The sequence below is a fragment of the Cervus canadensis genome, chromosome 6 (genome assembly GCF_019320065.1).
Source record: "Cervus canadensis isolate Bull #8, Minnesota chromosome 6, ASM1932006v1, whole genome shotgun sequence".
NCBI lineage: Eukaryota > Metazoa > Chordata > Mammalia > Artiodactyla > Cervidae > Cervus > Cervus canadensis.
Window position 1 is genome coordinate 87,007,109 of NC_057391.1, and position 23,403 is coordinate 87,030,511.

At 45.5% G+C, this 23,403-nt stretch overlaps 1 protein-coding gene across 6 annotated transcripts in view; it reads right to left on the reverse strand.

Annotated features, from left to right (window-relative positions):
* The window catches only part of STON2 (stonin 2), a 159,280-nt gene that overhangs the window by 114,027 nt on the left and 21,850 nt on the right, over positions 1 to 23,403 (reverse strand). For 2 of the 6 annotated variants that reach the window (XM_043472700.1, XM_043472699.1), the window contains exons 2-3: positions 5,842 to 6,121; positions 2,555 to 2,839 (exon numbers count right to left, since the gene is read on the reverse strand). In XM_043472700.1, the coding sequence (XP_043328635.1) occupies positions 2,555 to 2,839; positions 5,842 to 5,929 (373 nt within the window). In that variant the 5' untranslated portion in view covers positions 5,930 to 6,121. Of the gene's footprint in view, positions 1 to 2,545; positions 2,840 to 5,841; positions 6,122 to 8,331; positions 8,512 to 16,577; positions 17,408 to 23,403 lie in introns of those variants that run through there. The other 4 variants (XM_043472697.1, XM_043472698.1, XM_043472696.1 and 1 more) reach the window with 4 other exon arrangements.

The window sequence follows — 23,403 nt, forward strand, 5'->3', positions numbered from 1 at the left end:
GCAGGAAGATCGATGCAAATATACCACACAGAGCACCCCTAGGCTGTTCAAAGGTCCTGGGGCCAGTCTGCCTGGTGGGAAACCTCTCTCTTGCCACTTCCTAGCATCTAACTGTGAGCATATTCCCAAACCACTATCTGTCCCAGTCTCCTCACGGGTACTACGAATATAATATTAAATACCTTCCTCCTATGACTCTTGTAAAGAGCTCATGAGATGATGTAGTAAAGCTCTGAGCACCGTGCCCGAGAGAGTAAATATTTAGTAAATGTAACATGAAAAACAAACCTACTGGGACTTCCCTGGCAGTCCAGTGGCTGGGACTTCGCCTTCCAACGCAGGGGGTTTGGGTGTGAGCCCTGGTTGGGGGACTAAGGTCCCATAGGCCTCATGGCCCAAAAAAGCAAACATAATAAAACAGAAGCAATATTGTAACAAACTCAGCAAAGGCTTTTAAAATGGTCTACATAAAAAAAAAAAAAAAAAAAAAAAAACTTAAAAAAAAAACCCTTCTGTATCAGTTCATTGCCCTGTGTTCAGTGACTTTTCCCAGACCGCACAAATGCTTAGCTCACTGTCTTCTTGGTGTTAGGTGTTCAGTAAAGGTTAAATCCTCCCTCCAGCCAGACTGGGAAGCCTGTCTGGACCTGTCATTTCATCCACGCTGCCCTGAGTGTCATGGGTTTTTCACCAACAATTCACTGAGAAAAATGATGCTTAAATACCAGAAAGTATACCAATGTGCAAATTGTCATGTAGAAATGAAAATGTTATATGATAGAATCATGTTTGATATTTGCTTAAAGTTGTGTTTAATGATGTTGAAAACCCATGTGAAAAACAAAGGGATTGTTTTAAAAAATCCAAACAAGCAAACCATTTAATCCGAGAGAAAAACATCCCTTTTTCTAGGTTTCTGTGGTAGACAAAATGTTTGCTCCCCCACAAACATGTCTACGTCCTAATCCTCAGAACCTGTGACAAAGTCGTCTTACGTGGCAAGAGCCTTTGCAGAAGTGATTAGGTTAAAAAACCTGGAGACGGGCAAATTATCCTGGATTATCCTGGTGGGCCCAACACCATCACAAGGCCCTTAGAAGCAGGAGAGGAAGGCAGCAGTCAGCCAGGGGACGGCCTGACGGCAGAAGGGAGGCACAGAGAGAAGCCACACGGCTGCATCTGGAGACTGAGGGAGCGGCCACGCGCCAGAAACTCGGGCAGCCTCCAGAGGCTGGGGAGGGCCGGCAGCAGAGGCTTCCCCGGGGCCTGCTAACAGGAACGCAGATCGGCAGCTTGATTCAGCTCGGTGACACCCATGTCAGACTTCTGCACGACAGAATTACCAGATAATCAAGCGGTGGGGGCTACTGAGGATAAAGTAGGTAACTAATGAGAATTCCACCCGGGGCTCTGCGGTCAGTCAGCTCAGTCGGGTTTGACCGTTTTGCGACCCCATGGACTGCAGCCTGCCAGGCTCCTCTGTCCGTGGGATTCTCCAGGCAAGAATACTGGAGTGGGTCGCCAGTCCCTCCTCCAGGGGATCTCCCCGACCCAGGGATCGAACCCATGTCTCCTGCATGGCAGGCAGATCCTTCACCGTCTGAGCCACCAGGGAAGCCCATACTTGGTGCTTCCAGAGCACGTTGCTGCATGCTTGGTGATCTGTGGTCACCTAAACGGGAAGGGAATAAAAAGAGGGGATGTGTGTATACATGTGGCTGATTCACTTGGCTACACAGCAGAGCCTGACACAGAAGGATAAAGCGGCTATGCCCCAGTATGTTTTTTTTTAATGTGGTACATATATACAATGGAATACGACTCAGCTATAAAAAAGGATGAACCAGTGCCACTTCCAGCAACATGGATGCAACTAGGGATGATCACACCAAGCGAGACGAGTCACAAAGAAAGACAAGCACCACAGGCTATCACTCTTATGTGGAATCACTGTGGGCAAGCTTCAGTGCCCAAGAAAATAAGTAGCCAGCTTACCAGGGTGGGAACTAACCAGGCCCCTGGCTTTACCCAGCTTCCCAGCGCAGCTTCTGGCCGTTCAAATGCCACAGAGTCAGAGACTTGACCACTCACGGCAGTCCCCACCCCTGAAGATCTGGATTCTTAAGGTCTGAGGTACAAGAACATCCATGTGTAACCGGCCACTCTGATAGAGATGGTTAGCGGTCCACACTTTTAGAGACATCCGATTTACCCAGAGGGAGCTTACAAGTTAGGCACTGAGTAAATATAATTCCATCTGTAATAGATGAATCCATATGCATCCTTCCAAGGAGAGGTGAACAGCCAGGGACAAAGGTAAAAGGCTAGCAATGGCCCAGAACACACAGATCCTTCCACAGGCTTCTGTTAAGAAACACGAGGTGCAGAGTTAAGCGCGAGGAGACCTCCGCCTGCTGTCTCCTAGGCAGCCAGGCTCAGGGCCCTGGAGCAGACCCAGCAGAATCCTGGCAGCCCTGCAGACCTCTCTTGGGAAAGCATCCCTGGGAAGCACAGACCTCCGTCCCAACCCTCCCCAGCCCCTCACCTGGCCTACCTGTCCCCCCTGCTTCTTTAGGAGGTGGTGATGAGCTGGCCCAGGGTGCATCATCCTCAAACTGAACCCAGCTGCTGATGGCCGAGACCAGGTCAGGTGGGCGCCGCTGGGGGCTCCCAGGAGGCGAGGCCGCTTCAGAGATGAGGCCCAGCTTTTCGGAAGAGTCATCATGCTCTGAGTGGGAAAGGTCCTGAGAGCCTCCATCCAAGACATGGTGCTCCCCGGAGGAGCTCTCGGACTGGTCTGAGGAAGAGGAGGCTCCTGGGACGTGCTCTTTGGGGCCCCCTGAAACAGAAACCAGAAACTGCCATCAGCTCAGAGGTGGAAGGTCACTCTTCAGGACTGTCTCGTGGAGGAAAAAACAGAAAAGGCAATGGGTGATCAAAGGACTCACCATGACAGGGTGTGAGAGGAAAGAGACAGCCATGCCCACTGCTTCTATGCTAAAGAAGTGTTTTCCCAAAAATGTATGAAAACTATACCCTAGGACGTGGTGCTGGAGAAAACTCTTGAGGGTCCCTTGGACGGCAAGCAGACAAACCAGTCCATCCTAAAGGAAATCAACCCTGAATATTCATTGGAAGGACTGATGTTGAAGCTGAAGCTCCAATACTTTGGCCACCTGATGCAAAGAACTGACGCATTGGAAAAGTCCCTGATGCTGGGCAAGATTGAAGGCAGGAGGAGAAGGGGACGACAGAGGATGAGATGATTGGATGGCATCACCAGCTCGATGGAAATGAGTTTGAGCCAACTCTGGGAGATAGTGAAGGACAGGGAAGCCTGGCGTGCTGCAGTCCATGGGGCGGCAAAGAGTCGGACATGACTTAGTGACTGAACAACAACAAAGGTTGTCCCCGGCAGTCTCCATGCAGGCTAAGACTGGGAGTCTGGTCTGGTTCACTGTTCTTGTCCTACCATCTACTTCAGTGCTTGGGGTGTCACACACAAAAAATTGTTGCGAAGGCCAAGCAAGAAATAGAACTGGGTCAAATTGAAAAGCAAAAGGCAATAGGGTTTGGTGGAGACTGTGGCTCAACAGGAGACCTTCTGTCTGGACTAAAAACACTCCAATTCAAAGTGTGTACAATCCAGAGGACACACATCTGCGGGCCACCACAAGCAAACTCTGCACTAATGTCCAGCTCAACATGGCACAGAGACCCTTCCTCTAGCTTTGTTTCACTTTATTGGTCCTGGAACAGTTGACAGCCTTCAAATATTTGTTCTTAAATAACAGAATTGACCCCAATTGTGGTGGTGATTACACAATCTATACATGTGTTAAAATTCATCAACTGTAGACCAAAAATGATCAATTTTACTGTATGAAAGCTTCTAAAAAATAAAGGTACTCATATGAAACTCCTTTCTCCCATCACTAGCCAAACAAACTGGTCCACGCGAATGTAATCAAAGCCTTTAGACAAGAGCTGTCCCAAAGAAATAAAAGGTGGGCCACATACGTAACTTTAAATTTTCCAGTAGCCACATTTAAAAAATTAAAAAGAAACAGGTGAAACTATTCTTAATAATGTATTTCAACTCAATTTGTTGAAAATGTATAACTCCAACACATGATAAAAAAATTGTTAAAGAAACATTTAACTAGGTCCTCGAAATTCAGTGTGGCTATTTCACATTTCTTGAAGTGTTAGTCACTCAGTTGTGTCTAACTCTTGTGACCCCATGGACTGTAGCCTGCCAGGCTCCTCTGTCCATGGGATTTCCCAGGCAAGAATACTGGAGTGGGCTGCCATTTCCTTCTCTAGGGGCTCTTCCCAACCCAGAGATCAAATCCCGATCTCCTGCATTGCAGGCAGATTCTTTACCATCTGATCCACCAGGGAAGCCCAGTTTATAGTGCATCTCAATTCAGACTGGCCACGTTTCAAGGACTCCATATGGCTATAAAGCTTACAGCATGCCCGTAAACTCCACTTTCCAGGTGCTGTAAATGAAGCTGGGATGATTCAGGAGGCAGCCGCAGGGGCCATGGAAGAAAAGCAGCTGACATGGCTCTGTAAAAAGCTCCTGCATCCTACCGTGACCTTCACCCTTGAGCACAGTCCCACAGAAGTCAACCTAGCCACCCTCACCATGATCACGAGTGACAACTACCGAGTTCTCTGCATGTGCCCGTCCCCGGTTGTAAGCGGTTTTTTATGTGTTAATCACTTAATCCTCACTGCTACCCTGAGGTCGGCACTGTGATTATCCACATTGCTCAGATGGACTACCACCCAGAGAGGTAAACAAATCATCCGCCCAATTATCCACATCCATGATGGAGCCAGGATTTCAGCCCAAGGGATCTGGCTTGAGCGCTTATCAGTCTTTTTGACAACTGTCCTTTGAAAACTGAGACAAGCCGAATGGCTGTTGGGAGTAATAACCAAAAGGACTGAGTGTAAAGTACTTGGTAAATAGGAAGTTTATATTCAGGGCTTCCCTGACAGCTCAGTTGGTAAAGAATCAGCTTGTAATACAGGAGACCCTGGTCCGATTCCTGGGTCAGGAAGATCCCCTGGAAAAGGGATAGGCTACCCACTCCAGTATTCTTGGGCTTCCCTTGTGGCTCAGCTGGTAAAGAATCAGCCCGCAATGCAGGACACCTGGGTTCCATCCCTGGGTTGGGAACGTCCCCTGGAGAAGGGAAAGGCTACCCACTCCAGTCTTCTGGCCTGGAGGATTCTATGGACTGTATATTCCACGGACTTGGTAAATATGAATTTATGTTCATTGGAAGAAAGCAATGATAAGGAAGTGAAGTGATAAGTGAAGTGAAATGAAGGGAAGTGATAAACTGACTTTTTCCTTGTCAATATCCTACTGAGGACTTCCTGGTGGCCCAATGGATAAGAATCTGCCTGTCAATGCAGAGGACACAGGTTTGATCCCCGGTCCGGGAAGATTCCACATGCTACGGAGCAACTAAGCCCGTGCACCAGCACTACAGAGCCAGCACTCGAGAGCCCGCACACCACAGCTAACCAGCCTCCGTGCTGCGAGGACTGAATCCACCACGCACCTTGAGCCCGTGCTCCACAGCAAGAGAAGACACCACAGTGCTAAGCCTGCACACCGCAGGTTTATCGAGAGAGCGGCCCCGCTGGGCACACCTAGAAAAAGCCCGTGCAAAGCAACCAAGACCTAGCACGGCCAAAAATAAATGAATAAAATGTTAAATAAAAGACCCCATGGAAGGAAGGCTCCAATAAAAGCCACAACACACAGGTGTGGTCCTTGGTTAATTTTTTCACGTAGGCAGTGAAAGCTCTCCTTACCCTCAGAAGGGATGGGAAAGAGTGGCTCCTCATTGAAGGAGACCCACTCAGACTGGTGGGTGGCGATCACATGGTCCAGGGTCGTCATGCTAGGAAGGTGCTGGGCATCTTCACACTGCAGGCCTCAGGCAGAACCCAGAGCGATGTCTGGGGCTGGGCAGGGGTCTGGGAGCGCAGGGGACGTGGGCCTGGGGTCTGTCGTGGGGTCTCGCGGAGAGTGGCACGCAGAACACGGACAGAGTAGCCTCTCTTGCCTTTGGTTAATCTGCCAAGCAGAAATCTGTTTTTAAAAAATAATAAAAATTACAGGGGATAACCATCACATTATAATAAAAATTATAGGGGATAACCATCACATTATAATAAAAATTACAGGGGATAACCATCACATTATAATAAAAATTACAGGGGATAACCATCACATTGTAACCAGGCCACACACATCTGGGCTTGCCACAGTGTCCAGCAGGAGACCCGGGTCGTTTCCCTATTTCCCTTTCTCTGTCCCTGTCTTGCCCACACTTCTCGATAGAAATATCTTTCGTGAGCATGGAGATCTCTGCGTGTGCCTTCACATCAGATTTACAAATGTTGTTGCCATTGTTGTTCAGCTGCCCAGTCACGTCCAGCTCTTTGTGACCCCACGGACTACACCACGCCAGGCCTTGCTGTCCCTCACCGTCTCCCAGAGTTTGCCCAAGCTCTTGTCCATTGCATCAGTGATGGCGTCCAACCATCTCATCCTCTGACGCCCTCTTCTCCTTCTGCCCTCAGTCTTTCCCAGCATCAGACAGATTTACACACATTTTAGCAAACAGATTTTCAAATGTTCCCAATTACTATATTTTGGAAATAAATTTCCTCTATAATATAATACCATTATTGTAAAACTAATATCAACATTTTTCAAAGAGCTTTCACTTTCCTTTACCAGATGGCAAAATAAAAAGCACGTTCTTTCCTATTAAATCAGCATAGTTTCTTGCCTTAGGCAGGTAGCTCTTTGCAAGCCTGATTTAAACCTTTGGCAGAAACCCAACCATCTCCAGATGGTATCTCCGAGCACAATTTACCAGTCAAGAAAAACAGAAATGGATTTATCTTGTTCATTTGGAGTAAGGGGGGCAGGGCATATTTGCTGTAGTGGAAAATGTGAGTTAAAAGAAACACAATTGCATTCTAGGTCGATTTGAATTAGCATGTAAAAGGGTAGCCTTTACTCACGTTGCAATTATGTTCCATGGAAGAATACGTAATAGACGTCTAATATTGTTTGTACTATTAATGCCTTCTTTTTACAACTGGAACTTTTTTTTTAATTGGGGCGTAATTGCTTTACAACGTTGTGTTGGTTTCTGCCATACAACCATGTGAGTAAGGATACACACGTCTCCACGAGCCTCCCTCCCACCACCCCATTCCACCCCTCGAGGCTGCCGCAGAGCCCTGTGCGTTCAGCTCCACGTCACACGGGCAACTTCCCACCAGCCATCTACTTTACACACGGGAACGTGTGTGTTTCCACGCTTCTCCCTCGATTCATCCCACCCTCTCCTCCCTCCCCGTGTCCACAGTCTGTTCTCTCGTCTGCGTCTCTACTCCTGCCCTGAAAATAGGTTCATCTGTACCGTTTTTGTAGATTCCATATATAAGCATTAATATATGATATTTGTTTTTATCTTTCTGACCTATTTCACTCTGTATTATAGGCTCTAGGTTTATCCACCTCACTAGAACTGACTCAAGTTGGTTTCTTTTTATGGCTGAGTAATATTTCACGGTATGTGTGGACTCCGTCTTCTTTATCCATTCATCTGTCGATGGACATCTAGGCTGCCTTCACGTACTGGCTACTGTAAGTAGTGCTGCAATGAACACTGGAGTACACGCGTCTTTTCGAATTATGGTTTTCTCAGGGTATATGCCCAGTAGTGGGATTGCTGGGACATATGGTGGTTTTATTCCTATTTTTTAAGGAATCTCCATACTGTTTTCCATAGTGGCTGTATCAACTTACATTCCCACTAATAGTGCAAGCGGGAATCTAACTCTTAATCTTGGAATGAATTAGTAAAGTCTGAAAATGCAAAATTAATGCAATTAATTAATTCCCAGAATTAATACAAAATTAATGTTTCCACATAAGAGCTACTATCCACTTTGAACAGTATCAGTTCCTATTAACTGGATACCCAATATCCATTTTAGTCTAGAACAATTTAACTCATAGCCTTCTAACTGGTGCATGATAAGAAAATGTTGAAATTTTACTATAGGTTATTACCTGCAGTAAATATTCTATGCTGAGGATAACCAGAATAGAAACATTTAATAGCTTTTGTTTTTTTGGTAATTACAACAATTAATTTTGCTGCATGATACTTCCTAAAATTAAATAATGTTTCTTATAGAATCTATAATTTTCAGAAACCTATTTTCATACCATTCTTTGATTCAATAGCCCTTGTAGTTGGGTAAGACAGGTATTACCATAATTCTTTCACAGATGAAGAAATCTGGGCTGAGGGAAGTTAAGTGACTTATCCAAAGCTTCTGTTGTTTTGAGGCTTTTGTATGGTACACTAAGATTCCTAAGATGTTTCCTCCAGGTTTTTAAGTGGAAGAATTCACATATCCCAGGATAGTGACAAATGGATTCTTCTTATTTCACTGTAAGAAACCACCAAAAATGAATCAAGTAGAGGTCCTCACAAGCAGGGGTGTTAGATGCACCAGGCTAGGAAGTGAAGGATGCAACACTTGAACCCAGGTCTTCTGATGCCAAAACACTCTAATCTTTGGGTCACAGCCACAAAGAAACACACTGGGGAATATATATATAGAGAGACTATCCCCCAACTGAAGCACTCTACAGACATCAGTTCTAATAGAACTATAATGAAATGATCAGTGAAACTCCTCACTGGACATAGGCGAGGGAATCCAAGCTGTGCAGAGAATTGAAAATTCTCTTCCAAGTTCCTCTCCTAAGATCCTTACAAGTCATGGGACCAGATATGTGCAAACAGCCTAGAGAATGACTGCTCCAACCAAATCTCACCAGATAACCATGTAGCGCTCACAGACCCAAAGAGCTGAGTCTGGTGGGCTTCCTCCATAAGCCTCTCTCCAGTCTGTCAAATGCTAGCATTGCTCAGTGTGGTAACGGCTGCAGGCCAAGGTAAGACAGTCAAATTGAAGAGTCAGATCCCCTCTCTCCAACAACAGCAGCATGTAAACCAGCTCCAACAACGGCCACCACAAAGCCACAGTCCAAGCCCACATGCTGACACATGCAGCCTCACAGCTCAATGGGGAAAATATCCCGCCCATCCCGTGATGGTGAATCCCGTGAGATTCACGGATGAATGTGGGTGGGTGAGGGGAAGCAGAGAATGAGAGGAAAAAGGGTGAAGATAATGGACAAAATAGCTAGAAATTTTAGAACTCACACATTTTAAAGGCCAGCAGTCCAGCTCTCAACTTCCACCGATAAAAAACAAACAGACAAACAAAACAGAACAAAACAACCCAAACTGAGGCCCAGGGAAGTCAGGCAGAGCAACAGCAGAGGCTGAGATAGGCTGGGGAGTTCCACTGTCTGGATTTGAATCACGTACAGTCTGTAAGCCTCAGCTCAACCCGGTGCAGCAAGAAAAACAAAACACATCAATATTCTAAGGCTTAAGTAAGATACTATACATCAAGTGCTTAGCACTGTGCTAAAAAATGCTCTGTAACAACGGTGATGATCAGAGCAGGTGAGTTTCCAGAGGGCTTAGTGCGCACCAGGCTCTAGTCCAAACTCTCTAAAAACGCCAGCTATGGCCATCACTGCTGCAGGTGAATGACTCGCAAAACGGCACACTGCTTATTGGTGGAAGTTTTGAGATCAGAAAGCAAATTTCGTGAAACCACCCCACTTCTGTCACTGGCCCATTCAGATTTTAGTGATTTCCCTTTTCAACTCCTCCTTAGAGCAGTTCTCCCAGATGCTAAGTGGAGTCAGGCACTCAACGCCCTCTTCCTAGATGCAAGTGCATTCTGGCTGGGAAACCCAGACACCTTCTCAGAAGTATGAACAGAAGAGGAGCCCCCAAGATTGATCTCCCCTTTCTAGTCCATCCCAGATCCAGACTTGACCTGGTTACAGATCATGAGAAGTCTCAAGAAAGCCTGCAGGACAGCATTTAGTGCCAGGAACACCCTATCCTAACCCTGTGAAATTGACTCTAGGTGTGTGCCATGAACCAGCCACATCCAGGGAACCCTGAGATGCCTGAGTTTAGAAGAGCTGGAAGCCCACAGAGGAACCCGATCACCATGAGGCCATGCTCAGACCGGAACTGGTTTCTCTGCAAAAACCTCACCCCATTTTTAGAACATGAATCATGAATTGAGGCTTCAGCTCGCCACAAATGAGCGGTGACTCACGATCAGCAACAGGGTTGACCAGGAGCCACTCAAAACCTCGCTGAAGTTTCTGGGCTGCCACTGCAGAGAGAAGCTCCTTCCTCGGCTTCCCTAACAACACTCAAATGTGGGTGTGTAGAATGCAGTTGCTGGATAAGATGAGAGCCAGAGAAACAGATCTGCCTTATGGCAATCTCTTACTATGCTTTCATGAGCCCTAGGTGTCCAGAAATGTACTAGGCACCCTTTGAGATACTGGGAGATCAGGCAGCTCGCAATCTAGCTGTAGAGGTGAAGATGCTCAGAACAGTGAACACAACAAATCTGGGAATAGCTGCCTGCTGGGGGACACACCGCAAATGCTGCAAAAGTTTGGTCACAGAGAGATCTGCAAGGGCTAGAACCATCAGGGATTGAGCAGGATTTTGGATTTGAAAGATATCCTTGGCTGAAAGATACCAGGGTTTCCCTAGTGGCTCAGGTGGTAAAGAATCCATCTGCAATGCAGGAGACCTGGATTCAATCCCTGGGTCGGGAAGATCCCCTGGAGATTAGGGAATAGCTACTCACTGCAGTACTCTTGCCTGCAAAATTCCATGGACCGAGGAGCCTGGCAGGCTACAGTCCATGGGGTTGGAAAGAGTCGGACACGACTGAGCGACTAACACTTGCACTTTTTTCACTTGGCTCTGAACCACCAGAAGGAAAAAGTAAGGCCACCCTTGGGACAAGGGTTAGCCTAAGTGACAATGAAGAATTAGACCTTCATGGGACTTGTTTCTGGGCCAATGAAGAGGTCAGTCTGATGACAACTGGGGAGATGTGAGGAGAAAGGACTGATGGACCTTAAAGCCGAGAAGAAGATTTCAGGGGGCCATGGGAAGCTTACGAGTATAGAGTGACTCAAGAAATGTGCTTAAGGGAGATGGACAAGCCTGCGCTGAGCAGGAGTCTGGTGATGGATGCTATCAGCCGCAACCAGACCCCTGTGTGTCCCACAAAGCCAGGGGTCAGCATCATCGGGAACATGTACTGTGCGTGACCCCACTCTGGGTCCTGACAGTACATGGGAGAATGAGACAGCATCAGTAGACCCCAGTAGCTTACAGGAGATTGTCATTAATGACCGTGACCTTAATACAACAATAAGCTTCCTGGTGGCTCAGAGGGCAAAGAATCTGCCTGCAGTGTGGGAGACCCAGGTTCAATCCTTGGGTCTGGAAGATCCCCTGGAGAAGGGAATGGCCACCCACTCCAGTATTCTTGCCTAGAGAATCCCATGGACAGAGGAGCCTGGCGGGCTACAGTTCATGGGGTCACAAAGAGTCAGACACGACTGAGTGACTCACGAAACATGTGTACCGGCTCTTTAACCTATTGTGACAAGTTAGCCACAAAACAATGACATCACTCCGGCAGAGAGTTAGGTTGTTAAGAGACCACCCAGGGCTTGAGCAGTAGGTGCTCACGAGCTACATCTTAAACGAGAAGGGAGGGCTCTAGCCAAACAAGCAGAGGGGCAAAGGCATTCGAGGAACAATGGGCAGAAATGGCATGTCCAGGTCACCGTGAGTCAGCCTCCGTCCACCTGAAGAGGGCGGCACTGAGGTGAGCGCACGAGATAAGGAGGGGCAGGAACAGAGACAGTCCCGAATTTCAGAGTTTAAACTCCGGAAACTACCCTTTCTGTTCCCACAGCCATTGGTGTGGGTCAGCCCCTCAGCCTCTCATTCAATTACCAGTCTCTTATCTGCCTCCCTTCCCTGGTGGCTCAGCCGAGAAGAAGAATCTGCCTGCAATGTGGCAGACCTGGGTTCGATCCCCGGGTTGGGAAGATCCCCTGGAGAAGGGAAAGGCTGCCCACTCCAGTGTTCTGGCCTGGAGAATCCCATGGACTGTGTGGTCCAGGGGCTGCAGAGTCAGACACGACTGAGCAGCTTTCACTTTATCTGTCTCCCTGCCTTTAGCATCATCCCCTCTAAACCTGTGATCCAACCTACTACGCCTAAAACCTGAAAATGCCCATGCCAGAGCTCTGCTTAAAATTAAGTCCTCACAGGCTCCCCACAGCCAGAGTCCTTTCCCCCTTATGTTAGCCAGAGTCCATTTCTACTGCTTGCAGTGAGGAACTTTGATGAAGGGTATCCCTCCTCAACTCCCACTAATCCCACTGGTTCCTCATCACCTACGTCCTCTGCATACTGACAGCATCTTACCTACACTCATTTACCAAATGATAATGAACTGGTTGGCTAAGGTGGCTATCATATCAATTAGCCTGTGAGGAAAGGGACTGGATTTTATTCTTGTGATGTCCTCCAACTCGTAGACAAGAGTCTGGCATTTAGAAAATGTTTATTGGGTAAATAGATGAATGAATGAACAAATCAACTTATTTTACCACATAGTAGGTAGCCTCTCAGGTCTTCTGAACTAGTAACTATTTTAGAAAGGTTAATTTAAACACTATGTGTAAGACAGACTGGGAAACAACCTGGATACAGAGCAACTTGTCCGTTCCCCTTTCTCTTTGACCTAACACTGGGCTAGTCCAGTACAGTAGCCACCAGACGTGGGTACCTATGAAAATGTGCTTAGACCAAACGGAGCTGTTCTTCGGGTGTAACATACACATCAGATTTCAAAAAGCATAAATATGTATAAAATATCTATTTAATGATTTTTATACTGATTACATGCTAAAGTGGTATTTTAGAATATACCAGGTTTAAAAATATACTAAATGTTAAAAATGAGTTTCACCTGTTTAAGGTTTTTTAATGGGGCAATTAGAAAACGTAAAACAGTACATATGCGGCCTATACTACTATTGGACAGAACTGCTCCAAAACAGTCCGTTATTTATCTTTGTTTTTGAAGGATATTTTGCACTAGACATGAAATTGGAGTATGACTATTTTTTTTCTTCAGTATCTTGTCTTATTGTCCCTGTTGTTCTGATGAGAAGTTTGGTTGTAATTATTTTGTTATGAAATCTTTGTTTTGAGCAATTAACTATCGAATGTCTAGATGTGGTTTTCTTATAACTCATCCTACTTGAAGTGTGTAGTGTGTATAAGATTGTGAATTTGCTTGCTAATAGTTTCATTAAATTTGGGGACATTTTGCCACTCTCTCTTCAGATATGTTTTTCTCCATCTCTTCTCCTATTGATCTGTCTTCAAGTCCACTGACTCTCTTCTGTCATCTCCTGTTCTCCTCTTAAGCCCATCCTGTGAATTTTTCATCTCAATTATTCAACTTTTTCAGTCTAAGATTTTCATTAGATTCTTTTATAGGTTCCACTCATCTGTTGAGATGCCTTTATATTCACTCATTCTTACAACATTTTTCTTTAGTTCTTCAAACCTATTTATGATAGCTGCTTTAAAGCCTTTGTCTGCCAAATCCAATATCTAGACCATTTGGAGATTAGCATCTACTAATGACTGTTTTTTCACTATGGGTAATATTTTTCTATTTCTTTGCATACCTCACAACTGTGATGAAAGACTGAGACATTCTGGATTTGATCTTCCTCTGCAGAGTTAATTTTTGCCGGGAGTCAAACTGTCTCCCCTTGATCTTACATAGGCTTGGTCTTCCACTTCATCGGGTGAATTTGCGCAAAGTCAGAAATGTTTCCAAGTTCCGCTAACTACTGCAGGACTCAACTTCCAAACTCAGCTTCCCTTGCAATTGCCTTGATAGCTCTTGGCTCAGGGTAGATTTAAAGTAGGCCTTACCCTAGAGTAAATGTTGGCAAACTACAGTGATGACCCAAATCGAGCCCTCTGCGTTTGTTTAAAAAAAAATGATATTGAAACAAAACCATACCCATTCATTTACACATTATCTATGAATGCTTTTGCTCAGCAGAAGTGAGGAGCTGTGAGAGAGATTGAATGGTTCACAGGGCCTAAAATAATTACCATCTAGACATTTGTTTTTTTTTTAATTACCAACTCCATTTGAAATCATAGCCTTTGCCCCAAAGATACAGATTTCTTGTGACTTTTCTGGATGCTCAGGGTGTTATTAAAGCAGCCTTTCCACTGTGGCTGGGCTGGACCCCCAGTATCCCTCAGGATTGCTTGTCCTTTGGTGTCTCTGTCTGATCCTCAACCCTGGAGCCACCGCTTTTGATAAATCTCACACAGTTTCAATCCGTACATGTGCACACGAGCCTGGCCAAGGACTCCCTGGGTACACCAGACACGCTTCTGTTCCCTGCCCATGCCCCGGGCAGCCCTCTGCTCCCTGTGAATGCCAGTTGCTTCAGTGGCCCCAAACTCGAATCTGGGTTTCCTTAGCTCAGCAGGACTGCTGTGAGCAGCCAAGACTCAAGCATACTGCGCTGCTCTCAGGAAACTCTTCCCTGGAAAACAGCCACGGGGACCACTGGGCTCATCCCACGAGCTGCCCTCCGCTTAGCATCGAACTGTTGTGCTTCCTGCTGACCACACTTGAACACAGTCGCCTGCAACACTCTGTCGGGCTGCGCAGTGGTTTACTGCAGAAGGACCAGTCTGTGAACCAGTTAGAGCAACAAGTGGAAGTCCTCCTTGGAAACAATTCCTTACTAACTTGGGTTTATTTCCGTAAAAAAGGAAAAAGAGACTAGCTCAGATCATCTAAATGAGGGGGATTTTATACTGCCCTAGAAATATTAATTAGTTTTATGGAACTTTTATAAGTCATCTGAAAAGGAAAGGAGGGTTTCATGTAGCTGTATAGATTAAATCCATCCCTTCAGAGCTGAGGGTTTCCGGTTTCAAGTGAAAGCTGCTCAGTCACATCCAACTCTTTGCAACCCCATGGACTATATAGTCCATGGAATTCTCTAGGCCAGAATACTGAAGTGGGTAGCCTTATCTCCTGGGGATCTTCCCAACCCAGGGATCAAACCCAGGTCTCCCACATTGCAGGTGAATTCTTTACCAGCTGAGCCACAAGAGAAGCCCAAGAATACTGGAGTGGGTAGCCTATCCCTTCTCCAGCGGATCTTCCCTACCCAGGAATCGAACTGGGGTCTGCTGCATTGCAGGCAGATTCTTTACCAACTGAACCATCAGGGGAGCTGAGACGATGGTCTCTTTTGTCAGGTTAGGTATGTAACATAGCAGCTTCCCAGATGGCGCCAGTGGTTAAAAAAAAAATCCGCCTGCAAACGCAGGAGACGCAAGAGATGTGCATTTGATTCCTGGGTCCAGAAGATCCCCCTGGAGTAGGAAGTGGCAACCACTCCAATATTCTTGCCTAAGATGATTCCATGGACAGAGGAGCCTGGTGGGCTATAATTCATGAGACCACAAAGAGCTGGACATGACCAAGCAACTGAACACACACATGCAACCTAACAACCTAACATAATTTATTTAAATCTGAGAATTTAGGACTTCCCTGGTGGTCCAGCAGTTAAGAATCCACCTGCCAATGCAGGGGACATGGGTTCGATCCCTGGTCAGGAAAGATTTCACATGTCGTGGGGCAGAGAACAAGAGAAGCCACTGCAATGAGAAGCCCCATGTGCCTCAACTAGAGAGTAGCCCTCACTCACTGCAACAAGAGAAAGCCCACCCACAGCAGCCAAGACCCAGTGCAGCCATATACAAATAAATAACTTTTTAAATAAATAAGTAAATCTGAGAATTTAGTGATCTTCCTTCTATATCTCTTTGTCCTATGTATTCAACTAGGCAGCTACTTTAAAAAATCTCTGCATCCACTTGTTGGGTTTTGAGGTTACTGGCAAATGATATCCAGCCGGTTATTAGGGCTTCATGCAGAAACATCTTAAACTAGATCCTGGTGCCAATTCCAAACCCCAAAGTAAAACCTCAACTTTTTCCTGATCAAGGAAAAGCAGCTCAAAGTCAAAAGGGAAACTGGGAAGAAAGGAAAAATAAGACTCTAGAAATTTTTTGCATTTCTTTAGAACTTTCTTATAAAATTGGACATTCAACCAATTTACGCTGAGCATCTACTGTGTGTTCAGAATGCTGCTCAGTACAGAGGTGCAAAATAATATCAAGCACGGTTTTACACTCCGCTGCCTTTGTCACAGTGGGCTGCAGAAATCACAGAAGTTTAATCAGGAAGTTAAAGTAACAATGCTGCTTGCTTCATGAATTCTCAGAATAAACAGAAGCCTGGAAGGCCTGACTACCCTGTGCCAAAGACCCAAATCAGATTAAGGACTTGGATCATGGCTTCTTTTCCTTCTTCTTTCAAACTTTTTTTCCTTTGTGAGAGGACAGAGTTCATGTTCACACAACCTGAGCAGAGTTTACTGGAACACACACACACACCCCCACACTCACTTTAATTGACAGGCGTCTTGACAGTCTTCAAGGCATAAAATAGGATGGCCCTGGTTGGTTGTTCTTCCTATCTTGCACCATTTTTTCCTTCATTCTTTCATTTAAATATCTCATTTTCCAAAATATAAAAAGAATCTGATATCTCTTCTTCCATTGGAAATTGGTGAATAGAATGAATATCCCTGTCTCAAGTCACACGTAAAGGAGAAAGAGCTCTAAAAGGAAGGAAGACAATAAATATTTCAACTATTTATTGTTGTTCAGTCGCTCAGTCATGTCCGTCTCTTAGTCAATATGTATCCATGACTCTCCATAAACTCACTCCCCTCTACTTGTCTCTTTCAATCATGTACATCACAATCCACCATCCCTATATGTCTGTTTTTGCCCCACCTAAGGTCATATTTGTGTGTTTGTGTATATATACACACGTATACAAACACAGACACATATAAATATATGTGTACACGCATATGCATATGTATACCTCAAGGTTATAATTATAAATATTCTATCAAGTGATTTTTCTCCAAAATAAACAATCTTGATGGCTGTGCTATCCAACAACTTCAAGACTCCACATTCGGAGTCAAGGGCTGAAGTCACACTCGACTTGCTAAACAGGTTGCCTCTGATCTTGGTGCATTCCTGAGGCAGTGACCCTGAATGGCATCCCTAGGCAGCGGAACAGTATGCCATGTTCAGTGAATGACCCTAGGAGGAGGCCAAGCTTTCAAGTTTGCAGAACACTTTCTAGCACCTTGAACTCTTAGAAGATGGCTTATTCCATCTTGTAAACTCATCTCAGCTTACTTCAGTTTTGTATCTGAAACACAGACACTAATATCTCCCTGTACGAAAGCAGGAAATAGGCATGGGTAATTTCTTTTTATTTACATTTCAGATGTTCTATCCTGAGACTGTCAGTTTCCTAGGAATCTTGAGGAGTCTGTGCGTCCCAATGGACAGATTTCCTAAGCATAACCCTAAGACTTTCCAAGAAGCTTAACAAAATATTGTTACTATATTTCACTGAAACTGTCTTGGGTTGTAAAATGTATCAAATTTCAGAGATCATAACTGATAAAAATTGTGTATATACATAAACAGTTCCTAGAATCCATTAAATACATTCTTATTTTTATGGTGGTGCTTTAGTAGCTCAGTCGTGTCCAACTCCTTGCGACCCTATGGACTGTAGCCCACCAGGCTCCTCTGTCCACGGGATTTCACAGACAAGAATACTGAAGTGGATTGCCATTTCCTCCTCCAGGGGATCTTCCTGACCCAGGAATCTAACCCAGGTCTCTTGCACTGACAGGAGGATTCTTTACTCACTTAGCCACCAGGGAAGCCTAATTTTTTTATACCAAATACTTAACCGAAACCCACAATTAATACATATTTACAGGATGCAAAGAAGCTCATGGGTTATTTTGATCCATCTTTATAATAACACTGAGATAAGCAAAGCAGAAATTTCTCTCACTTAACAGATAAAGGAACTGACTCAGAGAGGCTATTTGACTAACCTAAGGTCACACAGCTAACCATGACATGACAGAGGTGGAACAGGATCACAAGTCTCTTACTCTAAATTCTGTACTTCTTCCACTATACCATTCTGCCTTCCAGAAAATAGGTACAACAGATACGCTGGCTACGTTGTCAACATCCATTTCCTCTCATCATCCAGCACTGGAGGACAGCTCATCATCAGCATCACGGTAATTCTTATTCCTGCTCTCCCAGCCTCCCTTGAACCCAGGGGTGGCCGCTTGGCTAAGTTCTGGCCAATGAGACAGAAATGGAAGCACAGTCAGAAATAAAACCCCGAGAAGGGTTTTCTGTCTGTGTTTTGTTTTGCGCTCTGAATGAAGGTAACAGGCATTACTCACGCTGTCCCAATCATGCTCACGTTCTCTTGATTACAGCCATGATGACCGGGGCTACTGTAACCACAAAGAAAGGCTCAGAGAGCCACACAGCCACTGATCCTGATGTCACTGAGCCACTGAACCAGTATCAGTGATCACTCATCTCTCTATTTATTGTGATGCGAAAAAAAATTAAGTTATTAGAATCAAGTGTTCTGATACTTACAGGCAGATGTAATTCTAACTAATAAAACAGGGAGAGAAAAATGGCAAGCAAATTTCTACGAAGACACCTGTGATCTCCACACGTTGGTGTTATTATTGTGATTATGTCTTTGTGCATGAAAGCCCAAAGAGGAAGGGGGCGGCAGAGGATGAGATGGTTAGGTAGCGTCACCGACTCAGCAGACATGAATTTGAGCAAACTCCGGGAGACAGTGAAGGACAGGGCACGCTGCAGTCCACGGGGTTGCAAAGAGTAGGACACGACTTAGCAACTGCACAACAACATAATTCATGGCAAAGGGATTTTTGCAGATACAATGAATGTCACTAATCAATTGACCTTAGGATAGGGTGACTGTAGAAGAAACAACATAATCAATGAGTCCTTTAAAAGCAGAGAGTTTTCTCCGTCTGGTAGCAGAAGAGGAAGTCAGGGAGCATCAAAGTGTGAAAAGAAGGTTCTCCACTGCTGGGACAGAGGCCACAGGGCAAGGACCTGAGGCAGAGTCTAGGAGCTGAGAGTGGGACCCAACTGAAAGCCAGCAAGAAAAAGGAGACAATAATCCCAAGACCACAAACAGCTGAATTCTCCCAACAACAGGCATCAGCTCGGAGGAGATTCTGAGTTCCAGATAAGAACAGAGCAGCCAACCCCTGATTTCAGCCTATCATACACTGGGCAGAGAATCCACCCGGGCTGGGCCAGCACTGTGGTTTAAAAATGGGAGAATTTATTCCAAAAAGGTCTCAAAATCTTAGAGCCCAGACATAAACTCTTCAGAAAATTTCCCAATATAGATAGGAGACTGAATTTCAACAAAAATCAACTATTACCCATCAGTTCAGTTCAGTTCAGTCGTCAGTTGTGTCCAACTCTTTGTGACCCCATGAATCGCAGCACGCCAGGCCTCCTTGTCCATCACCAACTCCCAGAGTTTACTCAAACTCATGTCCATCGAGTTGGTGATGCCATAGTACACAGTAAATTAAACAATAATACAATAGCAAAAGATTCAATTCCACTAAGTTTTATTTATAGCACTTTGGAAAATATTACATGGATTTCTCTCTCCAGAAGGTTTAATTTCAAGAAACTCTACTTAATGCATTGTGGTGACCTAAACGGGCAGGAAATCCAAGAAAAAGGGGACATGCACACATGTACCGCAGACTCATTTTACATTACAGTAGAAATTAACACAACATTATAAAGCAGCTATACGCCAATAAAAATTAACTTAAAAAGAGAAACTGTGATTTCTTTTTCTGCCTTGCTTACTTAGGTCACTGCAAAATTAGTTTGTCTTTCTAGAGACAGCTTCCCTTGTAGCTCAGTCAGTCAAGAGTCTGCCTGCAATGCAGAAGACCCAGGTTCGATCCCTAGGTTGGGAAGATCCCCTGGAGAAGGAAATGGCAACCCACTCCAGTATCCTTGCCTGGAAAATCTCATGGACAGAGGAGCCTGGTGGGCTGCAGTCCATGGGGTCGCAAAGAGTCAGGCACGACTGAGCAACTAACAATTACTTCTAGAGACATGGAGCGAGGCTAGAAAGGTGCTCATTTTCAGGGTAAAAAGTTAAACAATTTTGGGTACCTTTCCTCTGAACAGCAGGAGCCCACGAACATTCAACCAGTTTTCTAAAGCAAGAATGATGATATCATGCCCATGAACCTTCAGTGAGGGATGTCAGCACTTTGGAAGGTGCTAGAGGTAGCATGAAGGAAGAGTGAGCAAAAAGGAAGGAAAGGAAAAGCAGAACCAATTGTGGAATCTCCACCCAAACATCATTAAAAAAATAGGATATGTCTTAATTCATTCAAAAAAATTGTTAGTAAAGACCTGCTAGCTATCCAGGATATAAAATAGATACAGACCCTGCTTTCAAAGGGTTTCTATCCAAGAGTGGAAAATAGGGATGGGACAAGGCAACTATAAACAAGAAAGAACACTGCAAATCAATAAAGGGTTTAGAAAAGGAATAACAAGGGCCCCTATAACACATGCGGTGACAGGAGCTCTCTCCAAAGGGGTTACATTGGACTGCTACCTAAAGGATGAGAAGAAGCCGATCATGACAAGAAGGAGAACGTATTCATGGTAGAAGGAACCAAAGACAGAGTCTGAGATGGGGAAGAAATTAACAAGAAAGAACTTGAACTGAGTGGGCTTCCTTGGTAGTTCAGGGGTAAAGAATCCGCCTGCCAACGCAGGAGACGCAGGTGTGATCCCTGATCCGGGGAGATCCCACCTGCCGTGGAGCAACCAAGCCCGTGAGCCACAGCTACCGAGCCTGTGCTCTAGAGCCGGGAACCGCAGCTACTGAGGCCTTCGGACCCCAGAGCCCACGGTCTGTAACAAGAGAAGACACCGCAAGGAGAAGCCCACACGCTGCAACTAGAGAGCAGCCTCTGCTCGTCGCAACTAGAGCAAAACCCATGCAGTAACAAAGACCCAGCACGGCCAAAAACAAATAAAATCATGAAAAAAAAAAAAAACCCACTTGAATTGAGTATAGAGGGAACCAGGAGGATGTGGCATGGGGTAAGGTTGCAAAGCCAGTTCACTTTATGAACTATGTAAACACAGGGTCTTAGGAGCCAGTTTAGGAGAAGGAAATGCCAACTCACCCCAGTGTTCTTGCCTAGAGAATCCCATGGACGGAGGAGCCTGGTGGGCTGCTGTCCGTGGGGTCACAAAAGAGTCAGGCACGACTGAAGTGCCTTAGCATGCATGCATGCATTGGAGAAGGAAATGGCAGCCCACTCCAGTGTTCTTGCCTGGAGAATCCCAGGGACGGGGGAGCCTGGTGGGCTGCCGTCTATGGGGTTGCATAGAGTCGGACACGACTGAAGTGACTTAGCAGCAGTGGAAGTATGAGCCAGATTGAGACGGTTAGATTTTATTCTGAGCATAATGAAACGTCAATGAAGAACTTAAAGAAGAATAACAAAGTTCAATTTGTGGTTTCAGACTGAGTGGAGAGCAGATTGGAAGGTGAAAGAGTGGAAGCAAAGGGAACAATTAGGAAGCTACTACCATAGCTGAGACAAAAGACAGTGAAAACACTCGAGCATCCATCAACAGATGAATGGATAAACGAAACGTGGTCGATAATACAAGACAATACAATGGAATAGTATGAAGGCTTAAACGGGAATGAAATGCTGACGCGTGCTAAAACAAGGATGAACCTTGAGGACGTGTGCTAAGTGAAAGAAGCCTGTCACAAAAGGACAAATACGGTATTATTCCACTTATGTGAGGGAATCAAGAGTAGTCAGATTCACAGCAACAAAAAGTAGAATGGTGGTTGCCGGGGGCTGCAGGGAGGGTGGGGAGAATGGGAGGTATCATTTTGACGGGTCCAGAGTCTCCGTTTTGAAAGACGAAAAGCGTTCAGGAGGTGAATGGCGGTGATGATTGCGTAGCAACGTGAACGCTCAATGCCACAGAGCGGTTCACTTCAAAACGATTACACAGTAAATGTTTGTGTATTTATATTTTAACACCATGACGCTCCATCCCAGCCCTCAGACTTGGTGGCGACTCCAAATGGACAGAAAAGGGAAGAGGGCCCAGGTTAAGGAGAGCTGCCACGCAGTTAGGGAGAGCTGGCCCTCAGCACAACGGCACTCCGAATCTGCCTACTCAGAAACTGGTTGGAAATGGGGCTTTTCTCTATGAGAGTCTTCTAATCTCAGGCTCGGCAGGGCGGGGGAATGGAAAAAAAGAAAATGCCGCTAAACAACTCCATAAATATAGAAACGAATGTCCTTGGTATAAACTCTATCAGCAGGAGAGGGGCCAGTATTAGGCACATCATAACAAGGGGAGGAATTTCCCAAAACCACAGATAATTTTACAATGCTGAAAAATTGTTAAGCATGACAATGTGGGTAAGAGTGCTCTGTAGATGGCAAAGTAAGCTCGGCATATTGTTGTCAATCTAGCAGCAGAATGGGGAAAGAGAGGGGGCCCAGGAAACTAAGTCAGGGGCTTTGCAGACTCTCCGGGGGCCACCAACCATCCTTCCCTCTGGCTCATCAGGGAAGCAAAGGCGCAGGGGGGCGGGGGCTGGGGGCTCTTGCTTTCTTAATAGTGAGGCCCACAGACCTGTCTTCCACCTCCTCACCTGGACCCAAGCACTACGCACGTGCAGCCTCACCCCTGTCATCCCACAGATCATCACCTCTGTTCCTCCCACTGTCTTTCCGAGGGAGGTGCTATCGGTATTAGCACCATTTCAGAGATAACAAAAGCTGAGGCCAGAGAGGTCACATAACTTGTTCCAGGCCAGAAAGCTAGGAGATAGATGTAGGTGCTGGGGTCCCAACCAAAAACGGCTCTGACTTCCAGACTTTTCTAAGACCATTCACCGACTCATTCAACCAATCAACCAACGAGGAATACCAGCTTACACTGATTCATGTCTACAATGGAATATTACTCTGCCATAAAAAAGGAACGGAATTGGGTCACTTGGAGTGATGTGGATGAACCGAGAGTCTGTCATACAGAGTGAAGCAAGTAAGAAAGAGAAAAACAAATATTGTACATGCATCTTTTAAAAAACGGTCCTGATGAACCTATTTGCAGGGCAAGCATAGAGACACAGACAGGAGAATGGACTACAGACACAGGGCGGAAGCGGGGGGTGGGACGAACTGGGAGGGTAGCACTGGCATCGATCCATGATCTTGCATAAAACAGACAGCTTGCGGGA